The sequence below is a fragment of the Chenopodium quinoa genome, unplaced genomic scaffold (genome assembly GCF_001683475.1).
Source record: "Chenopodium quinoa cultivar QQ74 unplaced genomic scaffold, ASM168347v1, whole genome shotgun sequence".
NCBI classification, from domain to species: Eukaryota; Viridiplantae; Streptophyta; class Magnoliopsida; order Caryophyllales; family Amaranthaceae; genus Chenopodium; species Chenopodium quinoa.
The window spans coordinates 264,169-282,453 of NW_018742271.1; the positions used below are offsets into that span (position 1 = coordinate 264,169).

The following is an 18,285-nucleotide window of genomic DNA, read 5'->3' on the forward strand; positions in this document are numbered from 1 at the left end:
CAATTTTTTACGTTGATTTCACAGAAAGGTGTGCTAAAATCAAATTTTGTTACTATATTTGTACTAGCCTTAACCAATTTCTTTGCTACTGTATAATTTTTTCCTCTAATACACATATTTTAAAAAAAGTTTTTTTTGTATACAAAAACAATAATTTTTGCACAATCACACCCATCATCAATCATCATGGCACATTTACATGTAGTCATAACAAGACCATCTTAAATTTTATCATCAATTAAAAAGGTAAAATAAAGAAAAATAAAAGGTTAAAGGCAGTAACTGGCAGAGAAAGGCAAGAAATAAATTCATGAAATTGAAAGAATATAAGATTAACATCCATTTACACTTTCAAAATTCTGGCCACTTGTATTACCAAAGACACCCAAAAATCATCCCTTTTATTTTTGTGTGTCAGAACCAGAGAAGCACATGAGCATCAATAAGCCTTATGATTAAGCTAGCATATATAGGAGTATATATTCATGGTATATTATTTAATTATTAATTAATGGCATATAGAATCTTCAACTCTTCTTAGGATATTTTTTTGTTCGACAAATTCCATGTTACAAGATTTTGGTTTCCCATGATTTTTTAACTATTTTTGACATAAAGTATTAATGTTAAACCACACCAAACGTAGCTAAACATTGTTTTTAACTTTCATGCAACTTGTTATTTATGCAACTTTCGTGTAAGGAAATATGTTACTTATATGCTAATGTAATTACAACTTTGCCCTATAGCTTTATAAGGTCAATTAGTATTTGGAAATATATTTGGCCAACAAAATAAAGAGATTCAAAATTTTAGTCTAAATAATCTGTATGTTGTACGCATCCTCTACATAAAAAGTGTAGAGAATCTAGTCAAGGTAAGCATCCTTAGGTTTGCTATTTCATTTAATTTTATGTACTTGTATTTTTGAATTAAAAGGACTTAAAGCTCAAAATACTTGAATTATTAAAGTTTGGATGGGAGTCTAATATTTATTTTTTTGTATCTTATTGTCTTGCTTCTTAACCTCCTACTACTACAACCACTCGCTGTAAAAGCTTGCCTTTTAGGTATCTTGCACCACCGTCTGTGTTGTATGTTGACCGAGTCAAAGTGGACTCAACAATAGCAACTTCTTTCGAGTCATTTTCATGACTCAAGAAGGAGAGAGCATATATTAATGAGACATATCATCAGAGTATAGGACTTGAACAAAACCTCTATCTAACCAAGAAGGTACGTATGAGATGCAAAGTATATGATAACATTAGAATGTGTCAAAGAGACAAATTTTATCATGCATTACTAAAAGATATATATTGAAAACTTAGCTTCGAACTAATATTCTAGGTATCTTTAAACACCCTTATTTAACGACATCTGAAATTGTGCTAATTGTCCTATCTACTCATTGCAAATTAAAATTTTGTATTTGTTAATCGTATTTGTATTTAAAGCCAATTACTGTCACACGTTAGTAGTTTATATCACATTATTATTAGCATTACAAACCATTATTAAGTCCGAATGAAGGGATAAGTATTAACAACTTAAACGGGATATATCTATAAGGTGTCTAGCTACCATCACCAACCTTACTTCAATCTAGCTACTAAAAAAACCATCCATAGAGAAAACTATAACAACAGCTTTACAGAAGGCAGATTCTTATTTTCTCAATTTAGTACCTCATGATTAGCATCCAAAAAGAATTGCCCTCATGATTAGCTAACTAGGCCAATTTACACAATTTTTTTTTTTTTTTTTCCTTTTTCTCTTTTACTTTTTGGGACAATTTGTTTCATTTAACCACTTGTATCATAGGGTTATATTCAATGACTCAAAACAAAAAAACTTTATATTATTGTGGCACCCCTTGATTGACTATAAAGCAAGTGACAACAATCTTCATTAATTAGATAAAACATTGCACTCAATATTTTACCAAAGTCATACAACTTAAGGATTAGGGTAATTAAGATAACATAATTAAGCTTAAGAAACATCATTAGCTAGCCATCGTTTTTAAATTTTTTTTTTTACAAAAGTCAGAGAATTTCATTTCAAAATGACCTTTCCTTGTTTTCATGATCACCCTAGAAACCCAAAAAAATAAAATTAAAATAAAAAAAATATTGTCAACCACATCCTTCTCAAATGGTATAAAGTCGGTAATATAAATATTTGGTCAGATGTAGCGGTCCATTTTTCATTATTTTCATTTTTATCATCAACCCCTTCAAAAACCTAAGCAAAGTTATTTCCCTTTTAAAAGAGGAAAACACATAAAACCTTAGCTTATATCACTTGTAACACAAGCTTATATTATACAACAAAATAGAGAAAATAAATAAATTAAACCAGTGTCTAAATATTAGATTATGGCTGAAGAATATTGTGGAGGAGTAAATTGGTGGGATTCAACAACATCAACTAATAGAAGTAGATTCGACGGTGGTAGTGGTGGCGGTGGCGGCTCCTCTTCTACTTCCTCTACTACGACGCTAGCCAATAGCGGTGGTGGAGCCGGTTACGGATGGTTAACCGAGGGACCGACGGCGGTGGACACTAAGTTGGACGCTTCTTCGCTTCAGCTCGTGGGGCTTGGTTTGTCCTCTCAAGCCATGGCAGAGTGGAATCAACAACAAACAACTATTCTGTAAGTAGTAATAGGACTGTTTTTGTGAAAAACTACCTTATAAAAATTCTCGTCCTTTAATCACATAGACTAAATCCCGAAAATCAAGGAAAATCGTAAATAGTACGGTAAACACCGTGGACTAAAGAATTTTCAAAGTTTGTAATTATACATTTGAATTGATTTTTGTCATTTTGTTTGTTTGTTTTTATTTTTGACATAGTAGGAATCCGGAGAAAGCCGAGAATAGCTTTAGGTCCATGCTACAAGAGGGCATGGGCCTAACCGCGAACTTCCAGCAAGACACGAGCGGTGGTGGAGGAGGAGGTGGAGTCATGTTTGGAGGTAGTAATTCACCACAGTTACATCAATGGAGACCGGACAAACTATTTCCGAGTAGTGAAGATTCGAGCACGGATTTCAAACAAATAGGGCGCGGATTTTCCTTAGATAACCAACCACAGTTTTCACCTAATGGTAGTTCCATTGAAAGCACGGTTACTTGCCAAGGGCTAACCGCGCCTTCAAGCTTTCAACTCGATAATACTTCCTCTTCTAGCTCCGTCTTTGGTAGCCCCTCGAGTATCTTGCAAGGTCTTATGAGTACTGAACAACACAACCAACATCAACAACAACAACAACAACAATTAAATACGAGCAATTTTCAACCTAATTATTTTGGTATGGGTAGTGTTACTAGTAATGATCATCATCAACAACACTCGCAATTGCCTTCTTCTTGGGCGAAAGTGCCTCAATTCCTTAGAGCTTCTTCTCCTAAGCAGCAACAGCCGCAACAACAACAACAACAGCAACAACAACAGCAACAACTTCATTTCATCAACAACGCCCCGTATTGGAGTGCCTCAGCTCCGTTAACTGATGTTAGGCCGAATTTCTTTTCGTCGTTGCAAGGTGCCCAATTGCCTACCATGCCAACATTTGAAGAGAAACCAAAGGTAATTAAAATGATACTTTACCTTATTAACTAGGGTTTCGACGATTTAACTACTTTTTAAGGTAAATTTAGTTATCAATAGAATAATGTTTTCTCAACTTAAACTACCTTATTAACACTTGGCGGCAGTAATAAGTTAATATTGTCTTGGAAAAATCATCGGTCAGTTATTTTTAATATCATTTTTTTTTACCATACTTTATTTATATTACGACTTGATAGACTACAATGGAGGTGAGAGATACAAGTTCAATGGCGAAAAAGAATGGTTCCGAGAATAATAATAAACGAGCGAGGAACGATGGTGCTTCATCAACTTTGCCACCATTTAAGGTATTGATTAATCTTAAACTTGTAGAATTAGTAAGATATGTTAGTTGTATGATTAGTTCATAGGACACATTGATGAAAGAGTTGCCTAGCTATAGCTAGGTATATATTGTACGTTATTGATTGATTGGGGAAAATCTTTTTACCAGGTGAGGAAAGAGAAGATGGGGGACAGAATCACTGCTCTTCAACAATTAGTTTCGCCTTTCGGAAAGGTAAATTTTAATTTTAAAGATGAAATGACTCCTGAAAAAAAAATGAGTACTCCGTATTATACATATATCTTTATTTTAATTGTATTAAGTCAATCTACTTCATCGTGTAATAAGTTTGTATACACTATGATAGCACAAAATTACAACTGAACGAGTGTATGATACAGTATGATTACTCGATCACGTTTGATTACATAAAAGTCAACTTTACAAAAGAGCAAATTATACATAATTTGAAATGACTACACTATCATATACAAGTACATAATACAATACACATATACGTTGTATACATGAATCATTCTTACACGAAATAATTATCATCTATTTTAGCTAGTCAATATCTTACAATAATAAAGACTACACTAATAATTAAACTTAGAAATATACAATATAGGATAAAATTTGCTAGAAATCATGTGGTGCTAAATTTCCCACCGTTTCTTTCAGCTTTAATTTTTTACTTTATAGCAAAAAAAAAAAAAAAAAAAAAAAAAAAGAGCTAAGCATGGCATTGATAGATGATTCATCAAATGTCATTCCTTTGTATTTCGATCAATTTTTTTGGGTCGAAAAAAGCTTACTTTTTAGGCTTTATTTTTTTGTGCACACTAATTAATATTGGTCCATATATGAATCATGGTATATTTCTTTATTTCCTTTTTTAATACCTTTTGCAGACTGATACTGCGTCAGTCCTCTCTGAAGCCATTGAGTACATCAAGTTTCTCCATGAACAAGTCAGTGTAAGTTAATCTTTTTTTATTTTTTATGAATATAAATGTATAATCTTAATTAATTAGTTAATTAAAATAATACAAACTTTTTAGGAAAATAAATAGGTCAAAAAGTGTCATATATTCTAATTTATAATAACATTTCTTTCATGGGTTGAGTAACAGGTTTTAAGCAACCCATACTTGAAAAGTGGAGGCTCCTACCAACAACATCAACCGGTATATATTCTCTATATTTTTTTAATAGTAGTTTAATTAAGGAAAAAATTTGTAAATAATTGTTTAATTTTTTTGTTTAATGATGATTGCTTTGTAATCATATGTGGGATTATGCCTTAATAATGTAGGGTAATGAAAAGGCGAAGATTGATCCGGATGGTCCGAAACAAGATTTAAGGAGTCGAGGGTTATGTTTAGTACCCGTTTCTAGCACATTTCCTGTAACACATGAGACCACGGTAGATTTTTGGACGCCTACATTTGGAGGAACTTTTAGGTGAAAGATAAAGGGATCATTCATAAGAACTTATTCTTGATACGACGGTGAAAAAAAAAGGAAAAATATACAACTCATAGACGGAATCTCCCTATGCAAGTTGAATTCGAGAGAGATTGGTCGATTGATGAGATAAATCGAGGAAACGAAAGAAAGAAAAAGAAGGTGGATTTGATGACGTTATAAGAATGCAGCCATATGAATTTGATTGTGTAGTACTAGCAAGGACATTGGAGCATGGAAAAATGGAGGGAAAAAAAATTGTGAATATGGAAAAAAGGGAAAGGAATATGGCTTTCAATCCAAAGGATAGAAAAAAGGGAGAATGCATGGACCATTTGGATAGCCAAGAAAAAAATAAAAATAAAAAATCATGGTTATCTTTGGGGACCAAGGTGCAAGCTAAAAGAGCTAGGGCCATGAGAAAATACTCATCATCTTTGTAATAATTGCATGATTATGATTAGTTTTAATTGTTAATTATAGGTAGTGTTGAGGTTGGTAAGAGTTTCACCAACAAAGAATGTTAGAAAAAGCATAGGAATTGAAGTTTATAGTATAGGATCGACTAAATTCATCTGTTAGCTTTGGATGAAGATATTAGCACTCCATAGACAGGTCGGAATTCACTCATGCGACAAGAAGATAAGCAATCGAGGAAATAAACTTATAAGTCTTGGAGTGCTAAAATCCTCATGCGATTTGTTTAATTTAAAAGGTAAAACATACTACTTTCTTTTAATTTGTATTCAAAGATTTGAATTTTTTTCAAATACATGCTAATCAGACGTCATTAAACTCCAACTTCTTTTTATTTATGTAGCGTGTAATTTGATGCATGCGCGTATGGTATAACTGGTCATACAACGTTTTATGATGACATACATGATGAAACGAGTTTATAATCATCTAAATTTATTTGTTGTTACATTTTTCTATGAAATACACTAATTACCTTTAAAATTGCACATGTATGAAATTACTCACTTTGTAACTTATATGATGATCATAGAGATAAAAAGGAGGAAGGGTGAGATATAGGGTGATCGTTTGGAATAATTGAATTCCAGAATAGGAGAGAAAGAGAGTGAATGTGGGGGATGTCATTGGATTGGAAATCTAACTTTTAGATTTGTTTATGTGATGGGGAATATGTTAGTGGGAAGTGCTTAAAGGGGTCCACAATTTCCTACTTTTTGGGATTTATTAATTTTATTAAAATTAAGTTCTTGTAAATTAGAGGGAAATAGTAAGGAGTAAAGTGTAATTTCCAAAGGAGCCCATCATCATCCATACTTTTGTGCTTTTCATCGAATGGTCACATTGAGGAGCGTCCATTGGAAGGTTTCATTGGAGCAAGAGGCTAATTGAAAAAACAAAGGATTTTTTTACAATCAAAAGTTTTAGTTTGACTTCTCATCTTGGATTGCATATTTTTTAAATGCATTTTGGTGCTAAGGATGGCTAACACAAAAGAAAGTTATATTATCTTCTAGTACATCTAGATTTATAAAAGTGTGAAGTTTTGATGAAAAATAATTTTTGTTTACTTTGGATCAAAACCTTTGATTATAGAATATCCTACCAAAATAGCATATGCTATATGGTTATAATTAACCGTGGATCGATAGGGGAGTCAAGGGGCTATAAATGCTAGCTACCGAAGTACGTAACTTTATAAGCTCACAATTCAAGTAAAATTGTGACAATCTCAGATGACGTCTTAGGTCATAGGCTTGTTTTTTCATAATAATAGGGTAGATAACATCATTTAATTACAAGTTATTAAGGACATGTGATCCGATCCTCAAGTAAGAGTGATTTTAACATCTAAGTGAAAGACAATTAAGGAGTTGCTTAAAATTATTTGTTATACATACTTCTAATTTGTTTGTCAGATTGACCAATTGATGTAATGCGTATGCCTGGTTAAACATATTTTCTTTTTGAGTGAGAAATAACACTACAACTAGGGGGTATAAGTATTTGTATATTGACTATTATCTTAGTGCAAATTTAGATTAATAGGTGTAGTAGACAATGCAATAGAAATTTTTGTTCCCTCGTCTATGTATTAATTATTCATAAACCTATTCATTGGGGCCAAATACGCTAATCAAGAACAATACATACCGAGCTTTAAAAAATGAAGAGCACAAAATGTTCCATTATGCAACAAGGCAGAATACACAACTTAGCTACACTACTAGCATGCACACTTGCAGCAACCAATACTAGGGCAAAACATTGATAGCCTTTAGCAATCTTATTTCAATAGGTGATTCCTGCAGGCGAATGCACGATCCGCATGGTGCATCCGCTGCGGAATGTACATTATGTTGTATCATAATGTACATGGTTGTAGAAAGAACATATTGTTCAATTCTAATGTACACGAGTTATATGGAGCTTCTTTTTTGTAAAAAAACAAAAAGATAAATAGTAATTATTTTTTTATCATACAGTAATTTCAAATCATTTTAAACTGTACTCTCTCTCTAGAATTTTTCTCTCTCTACAAGATTTCTCTCTCAAAAAAGAAAAAACTGAAAACCAGGCCACTTCAAGTTCATCAAACCTTAATAAAGAAATCATTAATTTCAAACTTCTTGGTGCAAAATTGTTCAAGATGGCTGACGAAAACAAAAGGTAAGTACAATTTCGACATGCATAGTTGTTCAATTTGAGTTCGATTAGTAGTTTTTTTTGCATATTCTTGGTGTAAATTTGTGATTTATGTGGTTTTGGTGTTGCAATCAATGAGAAACTATATGAAGTTCTTGAAGAAAACCGACCAATTATTACATTTTGAAAAAAGATTGAAAGCAAGCAAATTAGAAAATTCAGAAAAAGTTGTAGATCTAAATAATACAATGTAGGTACATTATAATATAATAAAATGTTCTTTTTCATATTTTATAAAGCGGATAAACATATTATAGAAACATAATGAACATATCTATATAGTTACAATGAAAAGAACATACTATTAAAATACAATGAACATATACCTTAAGTGAAAAGAACCTACTATTAAAATATAATGAACATATACTAAGAGTGAAAAGAACATGCGTGCTATTTAATAATGTTCTTTATCTTCATGTTCTTTGATTGTCAGTAATGTACTTTTATTTGTGACATAAAATTAATTGTTTATTTTAAAATGTTCTTTAAATTTTGTTTTTAGATTATGGTGGTTGAAGACAAATAATATTCATTACATTATACTATCATGTTCTTTATTAACATTACAGATGTTCTTTAGATATATATAAAGAACATAAAGTTATATGTTCTTTACAAAAACAACTATATGTTCATTACAAAACAACTATATGTGATGTTCTCTATAAGATAAATATATGTTCTTTACAAAACAACTAAAAGTTCTTTACTGAACAACTATATGTTCATTCCGCCTTTTTTATAAAACAAAACTGGATGCACACGAAGCATCGTGCATCCGCCTGCAGAGAAAAAATTTCAATCTTATTTTGGAACGCTTTTCCATATATATACCCTAGGCCTAGATCGATCTTCTTGATTTTCATTAAGAATTCACCTACAAAACCCCTATTTTTACATAATACTTAAGCCCTTCAAATCCCATACTAATTAAATGTTATATACCGCTCTAAGCAATTCAAAGGCATGCATGTATAATTTCTATCATTTTGGTTCCTAATCTATTCTTGATACAACATTAACTTGGATGATTAATAAGATATCTAGCGCGATTGTTGATGAGTATAACATAGATTCCTCCAGAGTGTATCTAATTAATAACGTATAATAACCTTGCACCTCCAAAGTTTTTACTCATGACTCATGAGTAAGAAATTAAAATCCATGTAATGGAGATGAGTCTACAGATTGATTAAAGGGAGTGTTAATCTTGGGGTCATCCTAAAGTGACTATCAATCTATTTTTCAATTTGTCTCTCGTGTTTGTATGGTGGAATACTAAACCTTATACAGAGTATTTATTTGTTTAGCTATAAAACTAAATGATCTATTATATGAGCCAAGAGGTCAGTAGCGGTGTTTACATGAAATACCTCAACTGTCAATAATTTATCTCACTTTTATATGATTGTTGTACTGTATTTAAATACTACCTCCAATTTTTTTTTTTTTTTTAGTTGTAATTTTGGGATATTATTTGAGAGATATAAAATATTCTAAAGTTGCAACTAAAAAATATCAAAAGTTTATATAAAATTAAAAACATGTATCTGTAGTCTAAAGATAATATGATTTACTAATAAAGTAATAATATATAGGCTACATGGGGAAAATTAAATGAATAAGATTCCAATTCACCAATATGCACCTTGGCGCCACCAAAATGGTGTATGGTGATGTCACCACTATATCACTTTTCTGCACTCGATCAAATGATAATCGAGAGTCATAGTTTATACTGACTTAGCTTCTAGACCAATTGAAATAAGATCCTCAACATAGTTAAAATAATATTCATGGCTGGTGAAGAAATCATAAAATGTGTTCTTTAAAATGGATCCCAATTTGAAGTCTTGTTTCTAGTACAAGAATCACCATAAAATTCAAGTTTTCATCATCTATCAATTTAAGGTCGTGTTTAGTGAATATCTTAAAGTTGAAAGTTGAATCTGATTATGTTAGTTGATTGTATAAACTGATTTGACTAACTTATTTTATTTGCTAATTGTATAAAAGTGTTTAGTAAATAGCTGATAGCTTAAAGTTATTTGAGTATGTGAAATGACCAATAAGCTAATTGTGGGATAAGTAATTTAGGTAGGATTTTAAATTAAATGAGGGTATAAGTGTCATTTTACCATATATTAATGAATAAGCTAATTAAAAAAGCGCCAAAAGCGCCTTTTAAAACTCCTAAAAGGCGCTTATTTAGTGGAATAAGCTCTTTAAATAAGCTTTCCACCAAACACTTTGAATTAGCTTATTTAATAGTCAATAAGCTAATGTTAGTCAAATAAGTTGTTTACCAAACACAGCCTAAATGGTTACATGAATTAGAACATATATTGATAAAAAAGGGTGCTGCTTATTTAAAATTGCATCTTAAGCTGTTTGATATCTTCTTTTAAGTAGAGTCAGGTTGGGCCCAATCACGCAAGCCCACATGGCTTACTAGCGCGCGAGCCTCACTCTCAAGCAGTGGTTGCCCGAAACTGGTCAAGAAGAATTCGAGTTATGTTAGGCTCATGCTAATTCTTCATAAACAAAGCTCATACATGACAGTCCATGAGTCATGGCATACCGATTGAACCATCCAGAATAATGCTCCTTGAATAATGTATATACGTAGTATATTTCTTGGTAGATTAGTATAAAAGAACAAGTGTGAAGGCTTGTCATGCTCACGCAATTTTTTTAAAAGTGATGTTCATGCACATCCCATAACCCACTGATGTGCCTCTCATATTAAACCAGATTAGGTTATTTTCGTGTCATGCCTACTACTATAACTCTTGTTGGTCTAGTCCATGCCCAGCTCTACTTTAATTTCAACTCCGTAACATTTTTAATTGATGTAATGATACTTCATTTGGAGGATTATTACATGGCCTCCCTTATACCAGGAATTTTTAAAATTGCATTTGACAAAATAATAGAGCTAGCAATTAAGTCTATGTACAATGTGTTACAATTTATGTGTCATGTGCATAATATTATTAATCTTGGGATGCTAATATGCTAATCACTACACTTGAATGTTGCAATTTTAGCTCAAATTTTTTAAAAAAAAAACGATTCTCCTTCACTTTTTCTAAACTCGTGTGTACAACTGGTGAGTTGCTAAACCGCAAACAAAAAGAAAAGACGAAGCTCAAAGTCGGTAGGTCAAGGAAAAGAGAATGTTTTACATGTACAATAATTAAGAAAATTGAAAGCTTTTGATTTAAGAATCCTTTGGGATAAATGACTAATGATTAAAAGGAACATTTTCAATTTTGTTTTATAAGCAAGTAAGAATGATATGATACAATTTTATCCTACATACATCATTGTACCGTACCATAATTATATTTAAATGGACCCTAATCTACTTGATTAGTGTGTACATAGATCATACTTTACCTCCTTACACAAACTTTTTCCTTTTTCTTTAAATTCTTTCTGCTCCTTAAAGGCTTTAAAGCACCCATTGATGATGATGACAAAGTCTATGGACCGTGTACGTGTATCTATAATATAACCTTAGGCTTTGGAACTAAAAATATATACTACCTCTGTTAATTTTTATGTGCAACTTTGGGGTATTATTTGTGAGATATAAAATATTCCAAAATTGCACATAAAAATTAACGGAGGTAGTATGTAGGATATTTAGTTAATTAAAAATACCCTAAAGCACGCATAATAAGGTTTTATCATAAAACCAAATCACGAAATAGCCTTGACAAATTCATATGTTAATCTTCCTTCCTTTTCTTTTAGAGCAAAATCAACGGATAACCAAACTACCTTCATCTTTTTCTTGCAATTTGAGCTGATTTATCGAGATTATAATTCACTCTTGATACCATGATAAATTTCCATCAAGCCAACAAGCATAAATTGGAAGAGAGTGTGAGTATGTGATCACCACAAACAGTTCTAATAGGATTCCATTATAAAATCAATTGATAATGTGTGGAGCAACTTACTAGAGTTATGTGACATGATAACAATCCTTCTGTTGACCTTACATGTTTTGATGATGACTCAAGGAACCTAAGCAAACCTATAACAAGTTTAACTTTCGGTTTTAGCTTTGATTTATGATAGGTTTGTGCTAGGAAATTCTTGAGTGAGAAGGGAGCATGGAACAAGATCAGAGCTAGCTATGGAAGAATAAAGAAATCAAACAAGTCGTGTTCCTTGAAGGGAACTGAAGCTCAAGAGTTGAAGCTTCAAAGGAAAGTTCCTTGGGTGAGGAATTGCAGCTTCAGAGTCGAAGCTTCTCAGAGTATCAAGGAGTCTAATGTATTTTATCTTTACTTTAGGCAACTTGTATTTGTGTTAAGTACATTACAATTGATAGGATTTAAGTGAATTTAATTTTATTTGATAAAGATTTTATTTTTCCATATTTTAACTCGTTTTAATTTTATTTCGAAAAATATCTTTTGAGTTAAAATATCTCGTTAGTTAAAAAGATTTTCTGTTTTAATTATATCCTATTATTTTGGAAAATCTAATTTGGAAAATATTCTTTATAAACGACTGTTTTACTTGGTCAAGGAAGTTGAGAGAAAATAGGAAGCAGTAAACCACTTCCTTGTAATGTGCTCAGCTTGCTGCCCAAGCATCCACGAATTGCACTTCCTTAGTTTAAGGAAGTTGTGATTAAGTGGTGATTAAGGCAACTACGATTTAACTGCCAAACTCTTTAATAAATAGCCTTTTTTTTTAGTTGGAAAAACACACTTGAGCATTACAGTCTTTTAGCTTTTGAAAAAGAGTCATAATCCACTTAAGTCCTTGAGTGTCTTTGTACTTAGCAATTTAGAGTTTAATCTTTGAGTTGTATTGGGTTATAATTTGGGGAAACTCTAAGAGTGTTTTATTGCTTTGAGTGAAGCAAGGAGAAAGAGAGAGACGTTTGAGAGTTCGACTGATTGAGGGATCAGTTGAAGGGAGCTTAAGTTCATAGAGGAACTTGAGTTTAGAGTCTTAATTTGTAATAGGTTGTTTGCCCTATTATTATTAAGAATTGAGTTTAAATCCCCTTGTGGTCGTGGTTTTTCTTCTTGATTAGGGCCAAGAAGTTTTCCACGTAAAATCTCTCTTTGCACTTTTAGTTTTTATTTGAGTTCCTTTATAAATTCCGCAAAAATTACCCTAGTTCCTCTACAATACAATTCACCCCCCTCCTGTATTGTTCATTCGAGTCAACAATTGGTATCAGAGCATGTTCCTCGAAGAAATCAGGAAACCCTGACGAGTTAAGTTCCTGGAAGCAACATGAACACGAGAAACTGGAAGAAGGTTACTGTACGCAGCATCCTCCTATGTTCAATGGAAAATTCTACACCTATTGGAAGAACAGGATGAAAATTTTTATCAAAGCTGACAACTACCAAGTTTGGAGAGTTATTGAAGTTGGTGATTTCGAAATCACCAAAACAGTTGGTGGAAATATGGTAGTACCTAAACCCATGTCTGAGTTTGATAAGGAAGATTTTGAAAAATGGAAATTAATGCACTTGCTGTTAAATTACTTCACTATGGTCTTGGTCCCCATGAACACAATCATGTTATGGGCTGTAAAAATGCTAAAGAAATTTGGGATTTACTACAAGTAACACATGAAGGAACTAATGAAGTGAAACGCTCTAAAATTGATATGCTTATGTCTAAATATGAACGTTTTGAAATGCAATCTAAAGAAACTATCCAGGAAATGTTAACAAGGTTCACTAACATAGTTAATGAGCTTGTTTCTCTTGGAAAGCAAATACCTATTGATGAGCAGGTCAGGAAAGTTCTAAGGAGCCTCCCTCAAGATGAAAGATGGAGAGCCAAAGTGACTGCCTTACAGGAAACTAAGGACTTCACGAAATTCAACATTGAGCAACTTGTCGGTTCCCTCATGACTCATGAATTGCACTTGGGAACAAGCAATAGTGAAGGGAACAAAGGAAAAGGCTTAGCTCTCAAAGCTGGTGATCAAGAAGAATCTGAGGTAGATGAAGAAGAAGCGGCCATGTTGGTGAGAAGGTTCAAAAGAATGTTTAATTGAAACAATAGAACAAGGAACTTCACCAAAAAGTCATCTAACTCAAAAGCTGATTCCGGATGTCACAAATGTGGATCCCTAGATCACTTCATTCGTGAATGCCCCTTGTGGGAAACGGAGAAAGGTAAAGGGAAGGCCAAGGAACAAAACAAGAGCAACAAGACTCCTTACAACAAAACAGACATTAGGAAGGCTATGATTGATTCTTGGGGAGATTTTGAGAGTGATGATGAGGAGGAACAACCTGAAGAAGAAACAACCAATTTATGGCTAATGGCCAAACGTGATGAAAAGGCCTACAATGATGAACTGGCTAAAGAGGTATGTGCTGATCCTAATCATCTTAGAACTCTTCCTAAAGAAGTACTTATTGATTACATTGTAGAAATAAAAGATGACTGGATAATTGATATTAAAAATCTTAATGAATGTGAAAAAGCTCTTAAAGTCTGCAAGGAACACAGTGCCTGGATAATTGATATTAAAAATCTTAATGAATGTGAAAAAGCTCTTAAAGTCTGCAAGGAACACAGTGCCTGGATTGAGAACCAGCGTACTGATGTTCAAGGCAGATTCTTTGATCTTTTTTATAAGAATCTTCTTCTAAAAGAAATGAATGAAAAACACAAGTATGAAAATATTATGGTTAATGTAGAACTGACTCAATACAAGCTTGCCAGTATTGACTTTAAATCATCAAGTTCCTCTTCTGAATCACTGCCTAAGTTTAATGAAGATTTTGAAAAATTAAAACACAATCTTGATGAGTTAAGAATTGAAAAGGCAAATTTAGAAAAGGAACTTGCATTCAGAAAAGAAAGAAGCACTGGTCTGCTTGGTGTACCTAAATGGATTGAGAATGCTCAAACCAAAAGAACTGAAGGACTAGGATATATTCGACCTAAGCATAAAGGTAAAAAGAAATATGTTGATTTACCTAGCCATAAAGTTTGTTCCTTTTGTGGGAAGACAGGTCACTTAGTGAACACTTGTTATAAGAAGGAACAATCTGTTAGTAAGAATGTTAAGCAAGTTTGGGTTAGAAAATCTGATATTACTTCAACGTCCAAGGAACCCAAGGAAACCTGGGTTCCTGAAACTAATCAATGAGTTCTTTTGCAGGTCCTAGTGAGGGGGAAAAACACGTGGTACCTCGACAGCGGTTGTTCAAAGCATATGACAGGAGACAAATCAAAATTCCTCTCACTTGATACCTATTCTGGAGGAACTGTGACCTTTGGAGACAACAAGAAAGGAGAAGTCATTGGAAAAGGAAAAGTTGGAAGTTCAAGTTCCCATTCAATTGAAAATGTACTTTTGGTCGAGGGTTTGATGCACAATTTGCTGAGCATATCACAATTTTGTGACAAAGGAAACTCTGTAAGTTTTACTTCTGATTCATGCAACATCATTAATGACAAAACAGGAAGGGTTGTTCTTGAAGGAACTAGGAAAGGGAACACTTATACTGTGGATCTCAATTCTGTTCCAAGGAACAATCTTACATGCCTGAGCGCCATTAATGATGATCCTTTATTATGGCATAAACGTTTTGGACATGCTAGTTTCTCACTCATGGATAAACTTAGAGCAAGGAACTTGGTTATAGGGCTTCCCTCAGTCAAGTTCCTCATACAACATATCTGTGATGCATGTGTGAGAGGCGAGCAAGTCAGGTCATCTTTTAAAAGTAAAAACTTGGTGATAACCACAAAGCCATTGGAACTCATACACATGGATTTGTGTGGTCCCATGCATGTTCAAAGTAGAAGTGGAAAGAAATATGTTCTAGTTATTATTGATGATTTTTCTAGATTTACCTGGGTGATTTTTCTGTCTAGCAAGGATGAAACATTTGATGAATTTGTGTCATTCGCCAAGAAAGTGCAGAAGACTAGTGGAAATCAAATTATCCACATTCGGTCAGATCATGGAACTGAGTTCGAAAATTCAAGATTTGATGAGTTTTGCAGAGAAAATGGCATGGATCATAACTTCTCAGCCCCAAGAACTCCTCAACAAAATGGAGTTGTGGAGAGGAAGAACAGGACCCTAGAAGACATGGCAAGAACAATGCTCATAGCTAGTGGACTTCCAAGGAACTTCTGGGCTGAAGAAATCAACACTGCTTGCTATATTATAAATCGAGTTATGATGAGACCAATCATCAATAAAACTCCATATGAATTGTTTAAGGGCAAAAAACCAAATATTTCTCACTTTAGAGCTTTTGGATGCAGGTGCTTTGTCCAAAATAATGGAAAAAGGAACATAGGAAAATTTGATGAAAGAAGTGATGAAGCTTTGTTCCTTGGCTATGCATCAAATAGCAAGGCTTACAGAGTTTACAATAAAAATATTATGTGTGTCGAAGAAAGCATTCATGTGATATTTGATGAAACTAATATGTTTATGAATGTGCAGGAACAAGACACTAATGATTATGAAATTGGAATGGTCAGAGATAGGGAGGATGATGAAGAGGAAACTAGTCACCCCAAGGAAAAGCAAGTTGAACCCGAACAAGGTCATCAGGAAAATGCTGAAGTTCCTCCACCTGAAGTTCAGGAGGAACAAGATCATGAAGAAACAGGCAACATAGAGGAACCTGAGGAAGCAGAAGAAGAAGTGCCTCAAATAGGAGTTCCTGCCAGAGAGTTTCATCCAAAGCCCTTCAAATATCAAGGCTCTCACCCTACTGACCTCATCATAAGTGACATTGGCAGAGGAACTCAAACCAGATCACATATGAGGAACTTCTGTGCCTTTCAAGCCTTTCTATCCATAATTGAGCCAAGAAATCATGAAGAAGCTCTCAAAGATGTTGACTGGATAATTGCCATGCAAGATGAACTTAATGAGTTTGAAAGGAACAAGGTCTGGCATCTAGAAGAGAAACCCAAAAATAAAAAGGTAATAGGGCTCAAATGGGTTTTCATAAACAAGCTGGATGAGTATGGAACTATAGTAAGGAACAAGGCCAGACTCGTTGTGAAGGGCTATAACCAACAAGAAGGTATTGATTTTGGAGAAACTTTTGCTCCTGTTGCCAGGTTAGAAGCTATTAGAATATTAATTTCTTTTGCTTCATTTATGGGTTTCAAATTATATCAAATTAATGTTAAATGTGACTTCTTAAATGGTTTTCTTGAAGAAGAGGTGTTTGTGGAGCAACCACCTGGTTTTGAAAATCCCCAATTTCCTAATCATGTCTTTAAGCTTGATAAATCTCTTTATGGGCTGAAGCAGGCACCAAGAGCCTGGTATGAAAGGCTCTCCAAGTTCCTTCTTCAAAATGATTTTAAAAGAGTTAAAATTGATAAAACTTTGTTTTTGAAATCTGAAGGAACTGACTTATTAGTGGTTCAAATATATGATGATGATATTATCTTTGGTGCAACTAATGAAATCTTATGCAAGTATTTTGCTGATTTAATGAGTGGTGAATTTGAAATGAGTATGATGGGAGAACTCAACTTCTTCCTTGGTCTTCAAATCAAACAAACTGAAGAAGGAATTGCAATTCACCAACAAAAATATGTCAAGGAACTTCTGAAAAAGTATAACCTTGATCAAGAAAAAACTAATCATACAACAATGGGAACTGGCATAAGATTAGATGAAGATCTACAAGGAACTAGTGTAGATCAAACCAAATATAGAGGTATGATCGGATCCCTTCTTTATTTAGCTGCTAATAGACCTGACGTTGCATTTAGTGTTGGCTTATGTGCTAGGTTTCAATCGAATCCTAAAGAATCTCATCTTACGGCAGTTAAAAGGATTCTAAGATACCTCAAAGGAACTGACAATCTCTGTCTCTTCTATCCTAGAAGTGATACTTTTGATTCAAAAGGTTTTGCGGATGCTGATTATGCAGGAGATTTGGTGAACTGGAAAAGCACTTCTGGAATGGTCCAGCTCCTCAGACCATGTTTAGTTTCTTGGGGCTCCAAGAAACAAAATACAGTGGCCCTATCAACTGCTGAAGCTGAGTATGTGGCTGCTGCAGCTTGTTGTTCCTAAGTTCTTTGGATTAAACAACAATTAAGAGATTATGGTATGAAATATAATTGCATTCCTATTTATTGTGACAATACAAGTGCCATATGCATTTCAAAAGATCCAGTTCATCATTCTCGTGTGAAGCATATTCACATAAGGCATCATTTTCTTA

General features: G+C 33.3%; 1 protein-coding gene across 3 annotated transcripts; it reads left to right on the top strand.

Annotated features, from left to right (window-relative positions):
- Window positions 1-1,693: 1,693 nt before the first annotated feature.
- On the top strand, window positions 1,694-5,863 carry LOC110684406 (transcription factor bHLH123-like). 3 transcript variants are annotated; one of them, XM_021860871.1, is made up of 7 exons: window positions 1,694-2,659; window positions 2,862-3,597; window positions 3,819-3,929; window positions 4,076-4,141; window positions 4,822-4,881; window positions 5,044-5,097; window positions 5,226-5,863. In XM_021860871.1, the coding sequence occupies exons 1-7, from the start codon at window positions 2,382-2,384 to the stop codon at window positions 5,376-5,378; spliced, it is 1,458 nt and encodes a 485-aa protein (XP_021716563.1). In that variant the 5' UTR covers window positions 1,694-2,381; the 3' UTR covers window positions 5,379-5,863. The 3 variants fall into 3 exon arrangements, with proteins under 3 accessions (XP_021716563.1, XP_021716555.1, XP_021716551.1); XM_021860863.1 differs by having other exon boundaries at window positions 2,865-3,597; window positions 4,822-4,887; XM_021860859.1 differs by having other exon boundaries at window positions 1,705-2,659; window positions 4,822-4,887.
- Window positions 5,864-18,285: the final 12,422 nt, after the last annotated feature.